The sequence below is a fragment of the Manduca sexta genome, chromosome 16, assembly GCF_014839805.1.
Source record: "Manduca sexta isolate Smith_Timp_Sample1 chromosome 16, JHU_Msex_v1.0, whole genome shotgun sequence".
In the NCBI taxonomy this organism is placed as follows: Eukaryota; Metazoa; Arthropoda; class Insecta; order Lepidoptera; family Sphingidae; genus Manduca; species Manduca sexta.
This window is the reverse complement of record NC_051130.1, coordinates 11,611,472-11,634,946: the sequence shown is the minus strand read 5'-3', so window position 1 is coordinate 11,634,946 and position 23,475 is coordinate 11,611,472. Positions and strand designations below refer to the sequence as shown.

The 23,475-nt window shown below is 35.2% G+C and overlaps 2 protein-coding genes and 1 long non-coding RNA gene across 5 annotated transcripts in view; 2 read left to right on the top strand and 1 right to left on the bottom strand.

Annotated features, from left to right (window-relative positions):
* The window catches only part of LOC115452000 (ATP-binding cassette sub-family A member 3), a 72,140-nt gene that overhangs the window by 773 nt on the left and 47,892 nt on the right, over nt 1-23,475 (bottom strand). For 2 of the 3 annotated variants that reach the window (XM_037439086.1, XM_037439088.1), the window contains 5 exons: nt 23,034-23,215; nt 22,294-22,492; nt 21,914-21,999; nt 21,476-21,650; nt 15,795-15,837 (listed from right to left, as the gene is read on the bottom strand). In XM_037439086.1, the coding sequence (XP_037294983.1) occupies nt 21,477-21,650; nt 21,914-21,999; nt 22,294-22,492; nt 23,034-23,215 (641 nt within the window). In that variant the 3' untranslated portion in view covers nt 15,795-15,837; nt 21,476. Of the gene's footprint in view, nt 1-15,794; nt 15,838-21,475; nt 21,651-21,913; nt 22,000-22,293; nt 22,493-23,033; nt 23,216-23,475 lie in introns of those variants that run through there. The other variant, XM_037439087.1, reaches the window with a different exon arrangement.
* On the top strand, nt 146-2,163 carry LOC119189462. Its single transcript, XR_005112422.1, has 4 exons — nt 146-642; nt 1,128-1,179; nt 1,666-1,704; nt 2,095-2,163. It is a non-coding gene; the product is annotated as an uncharacterized LOC119189462 (long non-coding RNA).
* On the top strand, nt 3,155-5,378 carry LOC115451999 (UMP-CMP kinase-like). Its single transcript, XM_030180421.2, has one exon. The coding sequence runs from the start codon at nt 3,261-3,263 to the stop codon at nt 3,900-3,902; it is 642 nt and encodes a 213-aa protein (XP_030036281.2). The 5' UTR covers nt 3,155-3,260; the 3' UTR covers nt 3,903-5,378.

The window sequence follows — 23,475 nt, the reverse complement described above, 5'->3', positions numbered from 1 at the left end:
GATTTTGTTTAGTTGGACGCCGGTTTTAGGTGAGTTTATTTCTTAAACACGTAGTAAATTTTTATTTCACAATACAGAATAATAAGTGTTTCTGTAATTTCAGGAGCATCATGCAGACTTATTTTCTCCAGATACCAAGGTAAGAATTATTTATAAATGCGCGTGGATCGCCCACTGGTCTAAATTCGACCGCAATTCATAAATATAATGTTTTGCACTCTTCTATATAAACTTTAATAATGCCAAGTCTCACCTCCCCACATATGCTCAAAAAAGAGTACAATGTTTTTTTTTTTCACATATTAATATATAGATTTTACAGAATAATAATCTATAAACAAATATTAATTATAAAAATAAATATTAATTTTATCAGTTTTAACAAAAACTGACTGTTGTCATTTCCTGATCTTGGGTGATAAGTTTCTGAAGTGAGAAAGAACACAAGACTCGCCTAATTTTTATATATTTTGTCTTATAAATGATGAAAAAAATTCACAGACCTGTTCTGAGTAATGAGGATACCTTTACATTTAACTGATCGTTCTAATAATACATTGCTATTTATTTGTAAATTTACAGCAACTTATGATCCTTCTTTCTCTTTCAGATTGATACCTACAACAAAGGGGGTTTTGGAAGGTTAGTATCTAAATTTAATTTTAGCATATTTTTAATGCAGTTCTAAGTGCATAATTTCTCTTAAAATGGCATAGTGTGTTTTTAATTTCCACTTTGCTAGAACCACACTATCTATATTATAATTTTAATATATAATTGTTCTCATTGATGTAATTTATGCATCGATGAAGTCCTGAATTCGATTTTCATTTAGAAAAATCACAATTAGTGTTATTTGTATATTTTATTCGAAATTCCTCCAAAAGCGGAATTTATTACTGATAATGTATAATATAAGATCGAAATAAACTATTGAGACAAAGTTGCATCTCTGTCTACCCTTTCTATAGAAGGTGTAAAGTTTATAAATTATGAATGATGATAAAAACTTCCCTGAAGCCACCTTGAAGGTTTATTACAAGCTCAACAGGACTGAATTATTTTAAAATACTACTTTGTTAATATTGTCATTCCTTCAGTATCTGAAGTATATTTTTTTCTTTTAGATGGGATGATGCAACAGTTTTGGAAGTTTCAGCGAGTTTTCAAGTATTTGAGGTAAGTAAGATATCTTACACTGTCGCTTTTAAAATTAGTTCTAAACAATAAAAATTACCTACTTTAAATCAATTAGTAACTAATAGATTTTTATAGTGCAGACCAGTAATACCTATTTGTAATATCAATGCTTTGGCAGGAATTTTCGCAATATCAGGCGAAGGTTAATTTAAATACATTGCTTCTTTATATACTAGGATATCACACAATCGGTTGTCATGTCTCATGTGATGTTTGTTCCGTGCAAACCAAGACCCAAAAAACCCAAAAAGTGCTTTAAGATAACCTAGTGTACAGCTCAAACTCTGCTACAAAATTGTAAATGCAATAGTATTAGGTGTATCTAACTATTTAATAATGATGATAAACTCAACCGCTTGATGCCACCATGATCACATACAAGCTCAACAGGACTGATTAATAATGAAATATATACAATTCTAAACTTGCATGTTCAAAAGTATTAATTGTAATCTATTGTTCTAGGTCACGACTCTGAGGAGAATGGAGAATGCAATGTCATTGGTAAATATGCTTTATATGCATTTCTAAGATATATAGCATTATGCTATTGACTTTTTAGGTCTGGATAGAGAGATACATCAAAATATTATTTATTTATTTCTTGAAAATTGTATGAAGTAAATATGTCTAGGGCGTGGGGTGTAGCTGTCCATCTGATAGCAAGCTATTGCTCATAAACAGTTGCGAACGTACTCGCAACTATCAAGATTGAATGCTTGCTATCTTTATATGTTTTTCGTTCTTTATTACGAGATATTTTTATGATGATTTAATCACAGACCTGTTCTGAATTTCAGTGAGGTCAAATTTAATAATTACTGATCAACAAATAACTACTCTAATAACGTAATGAATCAAAATATGTTTCTAATAAGAATTTGTTTGTTTCAGGTATGTACTTTGGTGACTGTAGAATCTTGTGTTAATTGTGAAATGTGTAATAAAGAATATATTTGACTCAAAAGTTTTATTTGTTTACTTAGATGTAAGTATATAAATTGAGAAGAAATCTTGGGTAGTATCACCCGCAGTCGGGAATTTGCTTTACCTAACCCTATAAGGATAAACTGCGTATTATAATAAATATTGGTTCTGTATTATATACTGCCCCACTGCTGGGTTCCATCATACTGGCCTAGTGCAGATTGGTAGACTTTTACACACCTTCAAAATTCCTATAGATTTTACCTTCACCGTTAAAGCGAGCAATAACTCGCAAAAAATACACACTAATTTAGAAGTCAGATGTGTGTCCTTGGGATTTGAACCAGCAGACGTTCGTCTCAGCAGTCAGTTCCACACCCATTTAGGCTATAACCGCTCTAAAAGGTGTGTATGTTTCATATTTTATAAAAGCTATAAAGATATTTCTTCCGGCAGTATATTGCCAAGGCTGTTTTGCTAATACTGAAGCAAATTGCGACACCGCACGGGTCGTAAAAATTGCAACGTGGCGTCGCGAGTAATAGCACAAAATCTTCGCGAAACTTAAATTTACTGATTCTATAGTTAACTCGATACCTACTTTAGAAGCTACCTAGTAAAGAACACATCCGCATACGAAAATGCTGATTCTTCACTTATATTTTTAATTCTAATAATCAGGTATAAAATATGAAGTTAAACTCAAAAGTAATAAACTTTCTCAGTTTTTGCAACATTTTGCATTGATGCTCCGCTTCTATTGGTCATAGCGTGATGTTATATTATAGCCTATTAGCCTTCCTCGATACATGGGCTATCCAAATACTAAGAAAAAAAAAACAATTTGAACCAGTAGTTTTTGAGATTAGCGTTCAAACAAATAAATAGAGTTTGTATAGTATATATATGGATAGATACTATTATATAACTATAGATGTAAATAGATATTAGTGTATTATCTATGGTACAGTATAATAGTGCTTTTATATCATTCAATTGTCGTTCATTCTTAGTTGACATTGACTGTTAAATTGACATTACGGCCGTAACGTCAAAGTGCTCAAGGTCGCAGCTGTGCGCATGTTTTATAAAAGTAATTGAAATTCAGTTAAATAAATTAGTCTCACAGATTAATGCTGAATAGCACGTTGCGACAGTGTTCGCGTTATCTGAACAAGATGGTGCCTGAAGTCGTATTCGTGTTGGGAGCGCCAGGCTCCGGCAAGGGAACTCAATGCTCGTTTATTTCTAAAGAATATGACTTCGTACATCTGTCTGCGGGCGACTTGCTGCGCGAGGAGCGGCAGCGTCAGGGCTCCGAGTACGGGGAGATGATTGAGCAGAAAATTCGCAACGGAGAAATAGTACCGGTTGAGGTTACGTGTTCATTGCTGCACAAGGCCATGCAGAAGTCAGGCAAGTCGCGCTTCCTCATAGACGGCTTCCCGCGCAACAAGGACAATTTGGACGGGTGGGAACGAGTCATGTCAGACAAAACCAAGTTACTGTTCGTATTGTTCTTCGAATGTTCCCGGGATTTGTGCACTGAGCGGTGCCTCGGACGCGGCGCGGCGGGCAGCGGCCGCTCCGACGACAACCTGGAGAGCTTGCAGAAGAGGTTCAACACTTATCTGAACGACACCATGCCTATCATACAGCATTACGATCAGCTGGGGCTTGTCAGGAGAATTAATGCAGAGGTGGGACCCCAACAAGTGTTTGAAGATGTTAAAAAAGTATTTAATAAATCCGACATGAGTAGGATAGCTAATTAATTTATGTAACTGTAAGTAGTCCAATGTCCTTCTGAAGGATTGTTGTCTTGTGCTAGGCATATTTATGTATGTATAAATAAATCAGCTTTAATGTCCTGAATTAGCATTTATGACGGAGAGAAACAAAACCACCTGAATTATGTATAGTACACAGTTACCTTGTATTTGTAATACATTTGTTTATTGTATTTAATACCTCTTCAGGATATAAACTTAATTGCTTACAATGGCCTTCATGTTTAAAAGGAAAATTTTAATGTCTTGTGTATATGTTAACTGTATTGTGAAATATCTGCAGTGAGGTTAATCTAATAAATGATAGATAAAAGCCAAGTCATCATAACAGGCAAATTAAAAAAAATTGTGTGTAAAAAATATATTCTAATAAATAATATTTTGGTGTGACATTTATTTGGTAAATACAAATTATGTAAACTAAACTGAATTATTTATGTAACAGAAACATTTAAGAATCATTATTTTATTACCATTAATCGATAGTCATACTGATAAAAATATCTAGTGAAGTGACATCACTGATAAATCATACATAATGTGGGAAAATTTAAAACCACCTATGTGCAGTGTGAAGATTGTAAATATTACAACATATTGCATTGAGCTGATATTTTTTTAACGGCTTCTATAAAATTAGTAAAAATACTGTAATTTGTTTGAGTGACTGCAGTGGCAATATGGTGGCATGATGGACATTATTTATAATGATAAAAGGCAACGGACCCAGTATCAGAGGGTCCCAAAATATTGTTAAATTTACATCTTTTATTTAAGGACCTTAAGAAAATCACAGGAGAAAGATATATGCAGGTACAACTTCAGTTACGCCACTGAAAGAAAGAATAACTTAAAAGACAAAAAATTGTTAATTAATAGAATTTGAAAAAAGGAAACACTATAACTGGCGTGTATAAATAAAAATATATATTTTTTAATTAAGGCACTCTCCCGAGTATGCGAACTTGAGCATTGGTTCCATACATTTACTCACACGAGTTACGGCCGAAAATATGCAATGATTTAAGAATTATTCGTAAAAAACAATTTTAGGTGTTTGTCTAAATTCTGAACTTCAATAATGTTGCTTATTAAATCTAATAGTTATAAGAATACGATGTTTTATTTTTTCTATATGTATTATAAATATCAAATAGATCGCTTTTAAAAGTTTGCGCACTGTTTTGCTGGGGACACCGCCTTTGGTAAATATGATTTGAGAGCCTCTAAGAAAAGAGCTTAGTCCTAAATTAAAACATGCTACTCATTAATGATTCCCCCGATTTGTGATTTTAATCGACAGTGATCCTTTACTGTTAGGCTACTAAAGGATAGCTCCTTCTTAAAATAAATAGTTAATAACATAATCATTTATTCATGTTATAATGTCAATAGTTATAATATTATTCATAGGTACTACAATAATGTGCAGATGCTTTAATTAAACAGGATCCAAAAGTTTTAATTTGTTTTTTTTTTTACCTATTGTAGTTATGAGAAATATTCCTTAATTTAAAAAAAAATATGTATTTAAAAACAAATTAGTACCTAATGGGTACCTATATAAATATATTAATATTTGAATATACTTAGTGCTTATTTAAGCTGTCTTATGTAATGCGTGTGTTTAAGATGTCCAATGTCTAGTAATCAGACGATGTTAAGAATTTTACTATGCAGAAGACTCTTCCCGACGATGTAACAATACATGCTCTATATATTGCGTATTATATGATTACTCCGACCTACTTCAGGTTGTCTTTTCTAGGTCAGATTCGAGATCAATATTTCGCTTTGAAGGCGTCGACGTAGAGTTTTACTTTAGCGGCACGAACAAACTAATATGATTTTAATTTGTAAGATCAGTCTCTGTTTGAATAAGTTAAAAGCGCCTACAAATTCAAATATGAATATTTTTATTGTAGTAGTTAGTCTATTTTATTTTAGATACTTGATTTAGAAATAATAAATTAGGTACCTATTTATACTAGAGAAGCTCTTTTCATTCGAACTTTATATCTTGAAATTAAACACAACATAAGTAAAAATAGACACCAGTTTATTTACATTTCTGCAGATGGTAGGATATATTATATATTGGTCCGGTTACCGACCACCGTACACAAGGTGTTAAAACCCGCCATAGTGGCCCACTTACGTGTGACGCGTCTAGGGATCGGTGTATATCCAGTTCCAACAGGCCGGCATAATTGTGTCGACCTTGGAAGGGTAGTCACTAATCATCTCTCGTCAGTCGACACTCTATTAGACTCTACTCCAATTACCATCAGGAGCAGTGCGGTCACTTTGCCTTGCAAAAAAAAAAAAATGCAACTTCTATTTAAATCTATACTATTATATAAAGCTGAAGAGTTTGTTTGTTTGTTTGTTTGAACGCGCTAATCTCAGGAACTACCGGTCCAAACCGAAAAATTCTTTTTGTGTTGGATAGCCCTTTGTTCGTGGAGTGCTATAGGCTATATATCATCACGCTATACCCAATAGGAGCGGAGCAGTAATGGCTCATCTCAGGAAATACCGGTCCAAACTGAAAAATTCTTTTTGCGTTGGATAGCCCTTTGTTCGTGGAGTGCTATAGGCTATATATCATCACGCTATACCCAATAGGAGCGGAGCAGTAATAGCTAATCTCAGGAACTACCGATTCAAACTGAAAAAATATTTTTGCGTTGGATAGCTCTTTGTTCGTGGAGTGCTATAGGCTATATATCATCACGCTAAACCCAATAGGAGCGGAGCAGTAATAGCTAATCTCAGGAACTACCGGTCCAAACCGAAAAACTCTTTTTGTATTGGATAGCCCTTTGTTCGTGGAGTGCTGTAGGCTATATATCATCACGCTATACCCAATAAAAGCGGAGCAGTAATGGCTCATCTCAGGAAATACCGGTCCAAACTGAAAAATTCTTTTTGCGTTGGATAGCCCTTTGTTTGTGGAGTGCTATAGGCTATATATCATCACGCTATACCCAATAGGAGCGGAGCAGTAATGGCTAATCTCAGGAACTACTGGTCCAAACTGAAATATTTTTTTTGCGTTGGATAGCCCTTTGTTCGTGGAGTGCTATAGGCTATATATCATCACGCTATATTCAATAGGAGTGGAGCAGTAATGGCTAATCTCAGGAACTACCGATTCGAACTGAAAAAATATTTTTGTGTTGAATAGTCCTTTGTTTGTGGAGTGCTCAAAATCATATATCATCACGCTATGACCGATAGGAGCGGAGCAATAATGGCTAATCTACGGAACTACCGGTTTCAACTAAAAAAATCGTTTTGTGTTGGATAGCCCTTTATTTGTGGACGGCTATAAGCTATATATCATCACGCTATGACCAATAGGAGCGAAGCAGTAATGGCTAATCTCAGGAACTACCGGTTTGAACTGAAAAAATCTTTTTGTGTTGGATAGCCCTTTGTTCCTGGAGTGCTATAGGTTATATATCATCACGCTACGACCAATAGGAGCGAAGCAGTAATGAAACATGTTGCAAAAACGGGGAAAATTATTAGTTTTCAGAGCTTCCGTTGCCTGCGCTGCGTAAACGGTTAAAGTTATGCAACAATGATGTATGACGGGATTGTTCCACTTAAAAAGTTCTAAAAAATATATTATAAAACAAAGTCCCCCGCTGCATCTGTCTGTCTGAACGTGTTAAACTCAAAAACTACCCAACGTATTATGATGAAATTTGGTATGGAGACAGTTTGTTTGGGAAGAACATAGGCTCCCGGGAAACTTCTACTTTTATAACGGAAAACTTTAGCCTGAAAAACTTTATAACGCGGGCGGAGCCGCGGGCAAAAGCTAGTATTAAATATGCAACAGTCAGTTTGAGCAGGTACCAATCGTATGCATATTTAATATTTCTGATGCTAAGAAACGGAGTGCAGAGAGCAATCACTTACGGCTTGAAGGTCATGGACTAATGTTAAAAGGTGAATAGGTTAACACAAGGTCGCTTTGATTTGGTCGGCCGGAAGCTATCTATCAGTAGTGATGGGGTGCCATTTCCCGAAAGCGAACCCGACACTACTTAAAGTTCTAATAATATAAATAAATAAATAATAATTTATTTCCAAAACAAAAGAAATACATAGTCAGATTTGGCAAAACATTGTACACTAGCCACCGCCTGTCTAGTAGAATGAATTAAGCAGGAGTAACAGTTTGGGCGGGTGTGCTGTGTTCAAGCAATTTCAATAATAATAGATAGAAGACTTAAGTTACAAATTAATAATAACTAATATTGACCATATTAAGATCTAATTAATGAAATGGCTACGATATTATAGTTACATTATGTTTTCCATACATTTTTCGGCGTATAAGTAGGACCAATTTAGCAATTCTTTATAATAATATGCATAAATACTTTCTCCAAATAATTCTAATCATAATTAGATTTTACATGTATTACAAAAGGGAAGCCGGCAGTAATCGGGCCATAAGAACCCTTTACCACTGCTATCTATATGCGTCAACCCATAGATCTAGCTGACGGCGATGGTAGCACGGAAAACGAGCATAAGGTGTAAAACCCACCATAGCCCGGGTAAGTGTGTCGCGTTCCGGGATCACGCTGTGTAAATATAACCGGTTTTAAACAGGCCAGTAAATTGTGCTAACTAGCGAGAGTTGAACATTTCTCGTCAGTCCCTGCCAGCCCGAGCTGGCTTCTTTGTTTACTAAGTATATTTTTCATTTATTTTATTTTCAATATAAATTGTCTTTGTTTATATAAGCTAATTTAATTAAGTTATAATTAAATATTCTCATGTACCTTGACTTATCATAAGTGCAACTATGTTCGCCTACGTGATGAATAAAGCATTTTTATTTTCATTTTTTTCTTATTTTAGTCAACACTAACTCGACCCTACTCCACGTACCATCAAATGCAGTGAGTTGTTTTGCCTTAACTTTATAAAAAAAGGATTGTCGTCATCCAATAGATTTCTAGCCAAAAGGTAAGTTGATATATAGGTACAATCTGACGCTGTCCCAATAATACAGTGCGACCTTTCTAGTTGCCAGGTCTCTTGTATGCGAACTTGGTACCATCGTATTATCCATTTCTGTTGCGAAGAACCAGCATACAATGGACCGTAATGTTTTGACTTACAGACCAACCAAAATTTATTTCATGACAGATTTTAACTACACAAAATATATGGATTATATTGGAACGATTTCTATACCATAAAAACCTTATGTTTTGATATATTGGCGGAATGCTAACATTTCCTCATTTATTTATAAATCTTGGAACAGCATACAATGTATTTATTATTATTATAATAGTTTTATACTAACAATACAAGTTCTATAACTTTATTGTGGCTGATATAGATAAACACTCATGCAAAAGACTTAATGCCGCATTCATCACACATGTTACGTGTAATATCATTCCCCCCGTGACCATGAAGGCTGCAGTCTTCGAAACGTCGGAAGAAAAGTAAAATATTAAAACCGCGATAAAATTCGTAAAATAGTTTAATTTAAATGTGTAATACCATGTTTGCACACAAGGGTACTAGGGCTTGCAACAAGATACTCTGAGGCCATCCTGTATGCGCCGAAGAAGGCCACCGCGGTTTCGGTTGGTATGCCGGTGTAAGGTATGTATACTGGGGTTAGGGACTCGGTCCAACGCTCGCTCGGATGATGTTATACTCCCGAGTGTCGATATTGGGCCGTAAGACCGGTCAAACCAACATAACAATTCCACTCATCCTCCAAGTGGTGACAGCTATAAATCGTTTTGTCCCCGTAAAAAAAGGCTTAATTGAAATAAAACGAACTGAATAAGATTATACATGTAATATATAGTAATCACAAACAGCGCAAATTTGACGTATTTAATAATAAGGTATATCGTATAACTATATTTTTTATATTTGGTACCATAATAAGCAATAATAAATGAATAAACATTAACATTACATCGCAGTTATTTCAGATTTTTAGTATATTAATAATAAGTCTTGCGGTGGTTAAGCTGGTAATAAATCATAGTAACGAAGGAATGACACTATTCATATCGGCTTTCCTTTAAAAATATATTAATAGTATCAGGTCGCCTTTTGAAAATTTTCTCCTTTCGCTACTAGATGACCAGAGCTTAATAACTAACTCAAATTAATCTACTAACCTCTGGAAGAATTCTCATGACATACATTTGTCTAATAGGACATATGTCGCATTAAAATGGCGGCTGTTGGTTTCAATAGTGCAATTTCCATTTATATCGAAATATTAATGCCGCGTACAAATTACAAGTTACATATTGTATTTGAATATAAAACTAGCAAGAATTTACACGTTATCGTATTGGTAAAGTAAATGAAGTCGTTTAATAATTTTTGAATGGAAATTTGAACAGCGCCCTGTGAGCGTATTTCTAACTAAAATACGAACAGCATGAACATTGCGCGCGCGTTAACATTAAATACCAAAATCACATAACCATGGTAACGGTATAAGTATTTAAAATTAATGTGACTGCATGCCCTGCAGTATGAATTTGTTTTTTTACGATTATTATTATCAAACAACTATCGAGAAAAATGTTTAAATAGTAAATCACGTAACCATGGTAACGGTATAATTAAAATTAATACGACTGCAGGATGAATTTGCCTTTTACGTTTATTACTATGAATACGAGAAATACTTTAACTTACTCGATACGAATATAATAGTATAACGAGTAAATCTCTACTAGGGGTACACAGTCTCACGAATTATTCTCTGTATTAGGATAAACTTTTTATCATAATCTCCATTTTATTCCGACATATATCGATAGGCCATTTGAATGTCTACTACGTGAGAATTCGACCCTTGATCTTAGCCTATGTATATACCGCTAGTGTCTAACTTCAGACTGGACGTAACAATCAGTCGTACTTACACCTGCATTGTAAACGGGAGGAAAACTAGCATAAACTATTCCTTTTGCGGTAACCACGGAGTTGAATGAAAAACTTCTCTTGAGATTGAAAGTTTATGCTATATAGACAATTTTAAGCACCTTTTGTAAGCGAGGTTCGGCAATTCGAACTAAGGGCCAAACGGACCGTGGTGTAAAATGAGATAGCTATTTGCCTTGTTGCTAATTTTTGTATTTCGCTTCGCGATGAAAGATTTTATCTTCATCAGAAATGAATTGCCGTCCCCTATTCTAGACCTCATATAATTTCTTATAACTAAAATTAAAATTACACTAATAACATCAAAAATAAATATCAATTATACGTGCTATATGTGGGTATTGAAAACAATTACTTAAGTATAATATGGTGCGTAAAACACAAACAAACAATGCTATTAGAATTCGTGTTTTCCATTAAAGCTCATTCCCGGCCATTCCCAATATTTAACTTAAACATAACTATCACTTCGAGATTTTTCTATCTATGACTGGCAGTTGTGTCTATTTTTCAAATACTTGTTTCTTAACGTCATGAACAATATAAAAAGTAATTCATTATAGATAGGTAATCTAACTTCTTTACGTTGTTTTTATCCAGAAAGATTGTGACAAAGGCCGTATTAATGGTTGCAACTGAATTTCGCTCTCAAGTGCGATATCAGCTGAGACGCTCTCAAAGTTGCATCTTAATATTATCGCTACTTAATAAACCAATATAGGCGCTCAAATTATATCTCAAGTCCATAATATATGACGGATCTTGATAGCTAAGTTTAGTTTAGTCAACAGCGCCGACTCAGTTGAAAATGAGCTCTTGAATGACAGCTTAAGCTTGGTTTATTAAATAGTTCAATACATTAAACGCCTACTTGAGATCTAACTCAAAAATGAGATTGATTTATCAATACGGCCTTGTTATTTTAATTGTCAATATCTAGAAAGCTATTTTTCGAGACTTTCCCGCCATCACAGCCACTCAACTCCTGTAAGCCAGGATCAGCAGTGGCACGCATTTTGACACCTTATTTTTAGAAGGCTATTTGCATATATTAGTTATCGTAAATACCGTTATTGTAAAATAGAAAAGTGATAGAAAAATAGAAGATTGATGTATATTCTTTTTCTATTAAAAACCATATCTAATGAATCAGGAATGACCATTAATAAGGTGGGTTTAGCGAGTGCAGAACACAATAAAAATTCATAGCGTAGATTAACAACTATGCGTATGTTTGACATAAACACCCATTCATGTGCTTTAAAACCACATTGTACAAACTAACTTATAATAATAATTTATTAATACTTAAAAAAAATAAGACTATAAATGTTCATCACGTTACATTGTACACGTTTGCAATATTAAGTTCATAGTTTTGTGATATCAGTCCACAATTCCTCATCTAGTGGATGAAACACGCATATCTTACAAATATTTCATAAGTTAGTTTATCGAAACATTTGGTAAACTTTCCATCATATTATCACCTTCATTTACAAGTATGTAAAATATTAGAATCTTACTGTTTTACTTTATATTAACTATCACTATCCAATAGATTGATTCTCAATTGAACTATCCATTCTTTAAAGTTTATTTATACGCCCTCTTTATCTTTTGTTAGGCGTAACGTTATTTTGTTACAATCTCTTATGTGAATGAATTATGTAAAGCGCAAACACGAATTTATAACATTTAAACCGTCATAAAACGTCGGGAGATAAGTGAAATATTAAAACCGCGATAAAATTCGTAAAATAGTTTAATTTAAATGTCTAACATTCGCGTAAACTTAAGAAATCATTACGAATTTATAATGTAGTGTTGCTTGTTGGTACAAAAAAAATTTTTTTTTCTACGCGCACGGCTATGACTATTGCATCTGAGGGTAGGTGGAGTGTCCTCCAGATAAAATATCGACCGACGATGATTACACCTAGCCAATCGACACGATCGTGCCGGCCTGTTCGAATCAGATATAATTTACCGCAGTTTTCAATAAACAATCTCAATCGCTTTTTCGAACCTTCGCGAAAATTGACCAATCAGAACAAAGCTTTTGAGATTCTTATATGTGACTCAGTCTGATTGGTTTATTCCGTTTCGGACGCTTGGAATATAGCGTATTAATGTTGAAAAGCGTTACAGATATTAAATTGTTTGAAAAATTGTTTCCAAATTTTTTTATTAATACAGGTCTCTTACGACCTAATATGTGGGAGCCATCGATTTATATGTAAAAATTAAATTTAAAAATTCAAGTAATAGACCGAATATAACTAAGAAGTATTTAAACATACTGGCTCATATAAAACAATATTTCATGTCTGTTTTGTGCGTTTTTTGGTAGTTCAGCATTATAGTTTCGTTTCATTCTACAGAGACCAACTTCAAAATTTTCTTTCTCATCCTTACTTTCTAAGGTGTCGACTAGAGAAGGTAAATACGTAATAATTTTATTTCCATTTAACACCTGTGTGACATGCATGTTTATCCCATACTTCTTAAATTGACAGCAGTTTCTATAATACAATAAATAACGCCATTGAAACTTTAAAAGTGAAGCTAAATAAGTTTGATGAATGCACGGCTCCAAAATTTCATTGGTGTTTTATATCAGATAAAATTATTTACAAATACATAATGGCGGTTAAGAATTTAAAAAGCGGTAAAGAATTTAAATTCACGTCTAGTTAGTGATTAGTTCTCGCAGTTGAAAGAAAAACGTAAAAATAATTAATAATCATGGATATTTCGGCCTTTAAAATTTAATATGACGAAATTTTAAAGGCAGAAATATCCATGATTATTAATTATTTTTACGTTTTTCTTTCAACTGCGAGAACTAATCACTAACTAGACGTGAATTTAAATTCTTTACTTGCCAATACTTGTTTAGTTACCCAGATTAAAGGTGAAACAAAATGTATGAAAAATGGACCTTAAGCTATAACCTTAACATACATAAATTAAGGACCTGCACAGACGGCGCGGCGCGGCGTTTTGGATACGCGAACTTTATGCATTTTCACCGCTTTTATTTATAGTATAGTTTTCAACTCTTAGTTATATTAGTAGCGAGTAATGAGACCGTCTCAATCGTCGTGTGTGTAGGCTCTTAGAACAGTTTCTCGTATGTCTAACATTAAAGCTATGTGAATTAAGTGTTACATATACGTGTAAATAAAGTAATAATATAATTATAAAATCTAATATTCTAAATGCAACGCAATTTATAATAATTAAAACAGAACTAAATGATTTTCCGCTTGTCTCAAATTATAATTAAAGACAACGAAAGATCCAAATAATTCAAATATAAGCGTATATGTATATCATTAATAACAAGTCTAAGGGTTTGTTTCACAAGTTCTACTTTTCACATAAATGTATAAGCCGTAAAAAAAGACCGAATTTTTTATCTATGCTGCATAGAATGAGAAATACATGTACAGTATTTTAAAAATCAGTCTTACTTATAAAAAATTCGCTAAGCTATGCAGTGGTGTAGCAAACCAAAGGCCCTGGGGCAAAAAATAAACTAAGGCCCAAACTAAACTACTTAAAATCGTAATACAGGTTCGTCGTATTACAGTTGACTCTATAATAAAATTAAAAACAAATACAATTTATAGTTTGTAAGTCAGAATCAGAGGGGTCACCGAGTTGGAGGACTTCGGGGCCCTATCTAGCCCTCCGATAGCTACGCCACTGAAGCTAAGCTAAAAATTTACGTTGCTAACCCCTCATCTTGCCTTTTAATAAGGTTTAAAATAGGAAACTGATGTTTTTGACAGCTTTTTAAACAATTCTTAAATATCTCTTAAAAAGTTTATAAGTAAGACTGAATGTGTTTAATACCATAACTGTCAAGTAACATTTAGTTGAAACTTGTGAAACAGGCCCTGAACATCAAATTTTTCAAATCGTGTTACATTCGCGATTGCCCTTTATGGGAATCGAACTTATTACTTCCCGATAACAGTGCTTAAACCTTGACATCAAATATCGTATTTGAAGCCGCGAGTGCAATAAATATAATATGGAAAAATTAATGTAATTACAGTAGAAACCGGTTATAACGACTCCGGTTATAGCGACGCATCGGTTATAACAACTAAATAGTAAGATCTCTTAAATAAATGCATATAAAAAGCGTATCGTTTATAACGACTATCAGATATAGCGTCCAGTTTCGGTGGTCCCTATGATGTCGCTATAACCGGTTTTCACTGTATTTAAGTACATTTAATGACAAAATGTTTAAAATAAACCTAATGAGATGTAAATTATTGTCCACGACTGGATACCTACACATGGATGAATCTTCTTATACTGCTTCATTACGAGGCGAAACCGGGCCAGCATAATTCTGACAATCAATTTTCTTTGGTCAATATACTATTTATAATATAGACAGAATTATAAATTTCACTTTTGAGAAAAAATGTCCATAACGTTTGTATTTTAATAACCTTTCTTACAATAATAAGAAGGGTCATAAGTACACTTTTATCATTGACCATTTTTAATATACGATCCCAAAATAATCAACCAGCGCATCCACTTTTCGCCAAGTGTTCCCATGATGTGATAGGAGGTGAGCCCATCGCCATATCGGGCACAAATTCCAGACTCCGGGCTGATACTGAGCAGAAAAACCAAATATTGCTCGACCTGGGATTTGAACCCAGGACCTCACGAGCGCTACCGTACTGTGCATGCAGTACAATTACGTCATCGCGGCAGTGAAGAAGGAAAAAAGATCTTTGATCCAATATCGCGATGGATCGAAAAAAGGATTGGGGTCGTTAAAAAAATCGACTTTATTCTGATTAGGTGTTAAGCAATAATAAGCCATTATGACGCTCGCTGCTTCAATTATAATATAAATTATAAATAACTACTTACTATCTTCGCAGTTGGAGAAGCCTGCAGCCGACTTAGTTGTTACCTGTATTGCAATAGATACTATTTAGAACATTTGGAGAGGACGAGCCTTGTGCTTATTATAGCCATGTATTATATACTGTGCCATTGCTGGGCACGGGTCTCCTCTCTGAGAGGGAATAGGCCTTAGTTCACTACGCCGGACTAGTGCGGATTGGTAGACTTCACACACCTCCAAATTCCTATAGAGAACTTCTCAAGTATGCAGGTTTCCTCACTATGTTTTCCTTCACCGTCAAAGCAAGCGATGCTTCACAAAGAATACACACATAATTTTTTAGAAAACTCAGAGGTGCGTGCCCTTTGGATTTGAACCTGCGGACATTCGTCTCGGCAGTCCGTTCCAGAACCAATTAGGGTATCGTCGCTTTTTAATAAATTAAATGATTTAAAAAAAATACGCTTCGACGATTGTAAAGTCCATTACATTGTATGTGCAGGATAAAACAGTTTTTTATAATCTTTATTTAATAAATAAGCTAAGAGGCTTTTAATCCACAGTATTATGCAAGCCTCATTGTATCCTAAAACTAATTTAAAAGAAATGGAAAAATTTTATGTCCTTTAAATAAATATTAATAAAAAAAACATTGAAAATGTATGGATAAAATACAATGCTCGGAATATTATGTCTTCAATATTTTACTGTCATATCTATTGAGTAATTGTTTAACAATGAAGTATACTTGCGTTTGAAGTGCACCCGATACTTTAAATATATATACCCATCTGGTTATTAAGGACACTTAACTTTTGCCCTCTAATTTTGTATAACGGAAAAACAATACTTTTATCTCACTTCAAATTACTTCACTAAGGTTCTTTATATAATGTAACGTTTAATAAATTGATATTGATGTTAAACTTATAACACGATAATAAAAAGGATGGATGGAAAGGAGGAACGAAAATGATGATGCAACAATTTGAAAATCGATGGAAATTGTCATAACGTTATTGACATAGGATATCTATTGTTCAACAATCATGGTGAATGCACTATAAAATTTAATAACACGCAGTACTACAAAAACTCCAATAAGAAATAAATAACTCCAAAACTAAAGTTCCTGTACAGTCGAAATTACCGAGAAACAAATTTCGAGATTTTTTTAATTAAAATTATAAAATACTAGCTTTTGCCCGCGGCTCCGCCCGCGTTATAAAGTTTTTCAGGCTAAAGTTTTCTGTTATAAAAGTAGTAGTTTCCCGGGAGCCTTTGTTCTTCCTAGGGTCTCAAACTGTTTCCATACCAAATTTCATCTTAATACGTTGGGTAGTTTTTGAGTTTAACACGTTCAGGCAGACAGATGCAGCGGGGGACTTTGTTTTATAATATATATTTTTAGAACTTTTTAAGAGGAACAATCCCGTCATACATTATTGTTGCATAACTTTAACCGTTTACGGAGCGCACGCAACGGAAGCTCTCAAAACTAATATTTTTTCCCCGTTTTTGCAACATGTTTCATTACTGCTCCGCTCCTATTGGTCATAGCGTGATGATATATAGCCTATAGCGCTCCACAAATAAAGGGCTATCCATCACAAAAAGAATTTTTCAGTTTGGACCGGTAGTTCCTGAGATTAGCCATTACTGCTCCGCTCCTATTGGGTATAGCGTGATGATATATAGTCTATAGTACTCCACAAACAAAGGGCTATCCAACGCAAAAAGAATTTTTTAGTTTGGACCAGTAGTTCCTGAGATTACCCATTACTGCTTCGCTCCTATTGGGTATAGCGTGATGATATATAGCCTATAGCACTCCACGAACAAAGGGCTATCCAACGCAAAAAGAATTTTTCAGTTTGGACTGGTAGTTCCTGAGATTAGCGCGTTCAAACAAACAAACAAACAAACAAACTCTTCAGCTTTATATAATAGTATAGATATTATTTTTTATAAAACAAGAAATATTTGAGTCAAAATAGAATGCTGGCATTTCGTCAAGGGCATTTTTCACAAGTTCTAGTTGTATACAATACACTCGTGTAGTTATGTCACAATAACTACAAAATAAGTATTATTGTGTATGTTTCCTTTATTTCCTCCTGCCATACAGGATCACTTTGACACAGCGTTAAAAAATTAAACCACATACTCGTCTATATCTTTACTAACTGCTAACCAAAAAGCCTCCACGAATAACGAATATTTTCACTCAAAATCCCTATTTTTTTTTTGTCATTATGTAGTTTAGTGCGATTATGGCGTGTTCGTCAATGTATTTCCTATAGTGTGATATTGCCTCTGCCGTTTCAAGCAGAGAAGTATGTGGTAAGGTCCAAAAGTTTTTGTCCTGAGCTATAAAATGAATGGTTGATATCAAACCACTATTATTTTTCAATATAGTCTCCATTCATTTCAATGCACTTTACACAGCGCTTTACTAACATTTCTATACCCTTAAAAAAGTACTCTGAATTTTTCTCTTCAAAATGTGATAAAACTGCAGATTTCACATCTTCATCAGTGTCAATTTTATTTCCTCGCAAGTGAGATTTCAATTTTGAGAATAAATAGTAACCATTTGGGGCCAAGTCGGGACTATAGGGTGGATGGTCGAACTCAGTGAAGCCGCATTCCCTGATTGCAGCCTTGGAAACAGCGGACGTGTGCACCGGCGCGTTGGCGTGAAGCAGCAACACTCCGCGACAGTTTCCCTCGCCGTTTATCTTTAATAGCGTCTCGCAATTGACGAAGTAGAAGAGCATAGTACTCACCAGTCACTGTGGTGTTGCGTTCTTGAAAATCTACCAGGAAAATTCCTTCACAATCCCAAAACATTGTGGCCATAATCTTTTTCTGGGATGGGGTCACATTCGCTTTTTTTGGTCGTGGTGAACTCGGAAGACGCCACTCCATCGATTCCTTTTTTGAGAGTGGATCATGGTAAAGGACCATAGTTTCGTCACCAGTAACAATCGAATCCAAAACTTCCCAAATGTTCATGCAGGATTCCAAGCACTGTAGTTTTGGAAAGTCCAGTCATTGCTGATAATTCTCTATTCTTCAGTTGTCTGTCTTCCAGTACTTTCTTCACCAAAAATTTTATGTTTTCATCCGTAATGGCCTCAGAAGGTCGTCCTGGACGCGGTTCATCTTCAATCGATTCTCTTCCTAAACGAAATTGTTTCGCCCACTCTTTAACCGTTGAATATGAAGGAGAGGAGTACCCGTATACGGCATCCAAACGTTGTTTGATTGCCGTCGGTGTTTTCCTTTATTTTGTCAAGAATTTGATCACAGCACGATACTCAATTTTATTCATTTCGATTTTTTTCGCGATAGTTTAACTATACGCACCCCTATCTCTTTAACGAAATGTAATAAGTTAATATTTTTTAAGGTAAGTAGGTAATAAGAATCATGTAATATAATGAAATAAAAATTTCAAGTCTCCGATTAATGTAAAGTGGGTAGGCCGGAAACTTTAAGACCTTCGTAGTATGTGGTATAATTTCGATTTTTTTATTACTTTAAATGAGACGACGAACTTGCCGTTCGCCTGATGGTAAATCATATGACCTGCCATAAACAGTAGAAACACCATCCAACACCTTGAATTAGAAAGTACTGTTTGGTATTCCACTGCGCTCGCCATCCTGAGACATGAGATGATAAGTCTTATTATGTCCAGTAGTTACACTGGCTACAATGACCTTCAAACTACTATGACTACACAGCGGCTTGGCGGCAGAAATAGACATTGCGGTGGGACCTACCCAGGCGGATTCCCGGATATGAGAGACCTATCACCAGTAACGTACCATTAGTAAGGTAATGTCAAAATAGCCTTGAATACAGTGCATTAGTTTACTGTATGCCAAGATTGACATAACCATGAGGAAACCACAGCAAAAAGTTAAACTAGTAGTATGTATGTATAGTATAGTGTATCTAATTAGTTGGCCACCACTATATATGTTATAGCTTTGTGTTGTGAATGTGAAAAAGCATAATACAATAAGAAGCTAATAATAAAACCGATGGTGCAAAAACAATAAAAATAGATAATTAATAAAAAAATATACTTTATTTATCACGTAGGCGCACAAAGTTACACTTATGATACGTCAAAACAATTTATAAGAATAATTTTATTTCTGAATAACACCAAGATCACTTATATAACTACGTACATTTTAAATTAGGGATAAAATTCTTATGGAATATAAGGCATAAGGTAAAACAAAGTAGCCAGCTCGGGTTGGCAGGTAGGGGAAAATATAAGGCTAACCCGTCGCGATCCTTACCGGTGAGGACATGAGCCCTAACCTAGTCAACCTACCAACCTTTCACTAGCTACCTAAGCGATGACTACCCGAAGAAGAAATGCAGAAAGAATCTCCGGGCTTACTTTTTTCTCATCAATTGTTCATTACATCTTTCGTATATATATTTTTTTCAAGTCTTTCTTGTACAGAGTCACAATATTTATATAATAATATTTATATAAACAAAGTGATTTAGCCCTGGACAGGCATAAAATGAAATTCATGTTGGAATAAAAATAAAAAAAAAACATTAATTCAAACCTACGTTAAGTGCACGCTGTGACGTCACGGCATTATATTTTACTAAAGTTAGCCGATAAATCGATATCATTCTGTTGGAGAAGCTTATAATTAATAGAGGACTGTAATAAGCTATATGTATATTATACTCTATGAACATCTCCGAACGTTCCCGGTTCTATTTTCGATATACCCATACTTCCTCCAATGTTCGTTAGATACTTAAAGCTATAAAAAACTTGTTATGAGGCTAAATAATAGCTCATCAAATATGATGTAGAGTAAGTGAACTATATAATGAAGTTACTTGCGATGCAATGATTAGCAGTTATTCAAATACAGCTATAGATTAATGTAAGAACTAAAAAGACCGCAATAGCGGCAAAATATATGGTGATTTTAATTATATTATAAATGCTAAATATGACTACAGAACGATGATGTTTTTAATAAACAATCCCAATCTTAATCTTCGATCCGATCCTGAGAATAAATCAATCAAAATAACTCATTTGCAAGCATATCAAAAAAACTTTACTCTGATTGGTTAATTTTCAGGATGGATCGAAAAACACTGGTATTGTTCAGTAAAATCAATGGTAAAAGTGCATGACAATTTATCTACTATACTAGCGCCGACCTGGTGGCGTATGTAACAGCGATGAAATGTTCGATATGAACTGATAAGCAGGTAAAAATTGAGATTAATGATTTTAAACTATCGATAATCATGTTTGTTCTTGTGTAATAAAATATAATTATATTATTATTAACTCGCGTTATTACATCTTATGTTAGAATAATACGAGTCTTTATTGTTTGTTGCGTATCAAATTCATACAATTTTCGATAGTTTGACTGAATACTTCAATAGTTAGCTGGTACTGAATAGGGTTTCATTTTGAACTTACACCATGATGTTTGGGACTATACATTGTTTTTTTTGCGTATTTTCACTTTTCTCCTTTGTATTTGTTTTTATTTTTTCCTATGCTTGTAATTTGTTTTATCATGTTGTTCAAAAGACTTTTTGGTATTTATATTTAATTGTAACAAGCTATAAGTTGGATAATTCCTGCTTTTGGTCTAAGTGTAAATTTATAGATTTTGTCATTACGTACGTCACACGGTTTGCGAATGTGATTCCTTCGCGAATGCCAGGAACACCTCCTCGAGAGTGGTCTCAGTAACGGAGTAGTCCACAACCAGATTTGGGTACTGCTGCTTCAGTTGCTCTAGTTTCTCGAATAACTCGCTGTACCGCATCGGATCATTTATGTGGTATCGTAGCATCGTCTGTAATGAGATGAATAATTAAATTCTTATTGCTTTATAGGTACAATTGGTCTGAGGTATCCAATTGGAATACTAGGTTGGGCAGTGATATTGTGTTTTCTTGTTCAATATTAGCCTGGAGTTTGGTATTGGGTCCGGTAAATAGCTAAAGATTTATTCATTATATGTTTTTATTTTAATTAATTTACTTTAGTTTTCTGTGGAGGGTTGGGACTCAGCAGCGGGATAGTATATAATACGATTAGTATTATTAAGATATTCACCTGGTGTTCGTCTTTGACCGTTCCCACGAATGTATTGTTCAGTGTTACTTTGAGTTCGTCGATCTGCGATTTTGAAGTGTCCACCTCTGCAAATAAAATAATGCTTGAGAAATGGAAAAGGAGTAATAATTTATAGTGTTTATTTTTTATGTGAATAATATATATTAATACTATAGTTGATGTTTTGAGGGTATTTTAGTAATTGGCCAGTTATTTGAGAGTGAGTGTGGCCAGTTATTTGAGAGTGAGTGTGGCCAGTTATTTGAGAGTGAGTGTGGCCAGTTATTTGAGAGTGAGTGTGGCCAGTTATTTGAGAGTGAGTGTGGCCAGTTATTTGAGAGTGAGTGTGGCGAGTTATTTGCGGATGGTGCGGTACTGACGGTCGCTGGCGGGCGCGGCGCGGGCGGCGCGGGCGGGGCGCGCGAGCTGCAGCAGCACGGCGTGTCCGGCGGCGTGGCGCGCGCGCAGCTCGGGCGCCGAGCCCAGCGCGCACAGGCGGCCGCGCGACATGATGCCGATGGCGCCGCACAGCGCCTCCGTCTCGTCCATGCTGTGCGACGACAGCAGCAGCGACCGGCCCTGGCGACATCAACATCGATACAATTTTTTCCTATCTGTACACTACATTCTTCGGATCATATTGTATTTAAATAGTATTGAAAAATTACGCAACAAGTATTGCACTTTGAAATTGTATTCACTGGCAGAGTATAAACATGCAATGCATTGTTAGTGTTACTATCACGAATTTGATGTCAGTGATTGATAATTATTGACACAGTTTCACTAATAACTTCTATGACATTATCAAACAATCGGTAAGCGAGATTTAAAATAGAAAAAAAAACTTGCAGGAGTCAACTTTCGTATTGCGTTTTATTGACTAGTGTTATTTTTATCGTGAAGTAAAACCTTACGCAAGCCGACTTTAGCAAACTTGAAATCTTGCAGGATTTGTGGCAAGTTGTGTTTGTATAAAACTATTAAAAAAATTACGGGAAAATAAGCGCGCCTGGAAATGAATGCGCAATATATTGGTGTGAGGAATTTTTAGTATAAACACGGCTTTAGTGGCAGACAGGTAAGTGTGGAGTGGCGGTGTGGTGGCGCGGCGGTGTACCTGCGTGCGTGCGCGTGCCACGGCGGCCCAGAGGCGGCGGCGCGCGGCCACGTCCACGCCGGCCGTGGGCTCGTCCAGCAGCACCAGCGCGCCGCCCGCCGCCAGCGCCGCGCCCGCGCCGAGCCGCCGCGCCGAGCCGCCGCTGTACGAGCCCAGCGCGCGCTCGCGCACGTGCTGCAGCCCTGCGCACAACACATGCCATAGTGCCGGTGTCAAACCTCACAAATCTTCAAAATTCTCAGGTATGTAAGTTGCCCCACGATATTTTGCTTCATCGATAAAGCGAACTTACTGCCAAGTTGGCCTAGTTGTATAGCATGCGCAATACGTATACCGCACTGATGTCTTCAATTTGTGCGCAGGTTGGGCAATATAATATTATATTTTTCTGCTTAGTATAATTCTGGAGTCTAAAATTTCTGCCCAATATGGTGTGAAGCTC

What these genes read in the sequence shown, in the direction of transcription:
- LOC115451999 (XM_030180421.2), top strand. Translation starts at nt 3,261, where the DNA reads ATGCTGAATAGCACGTTGCGACAGTGTTCGCGTTATCTGAACAAGATG.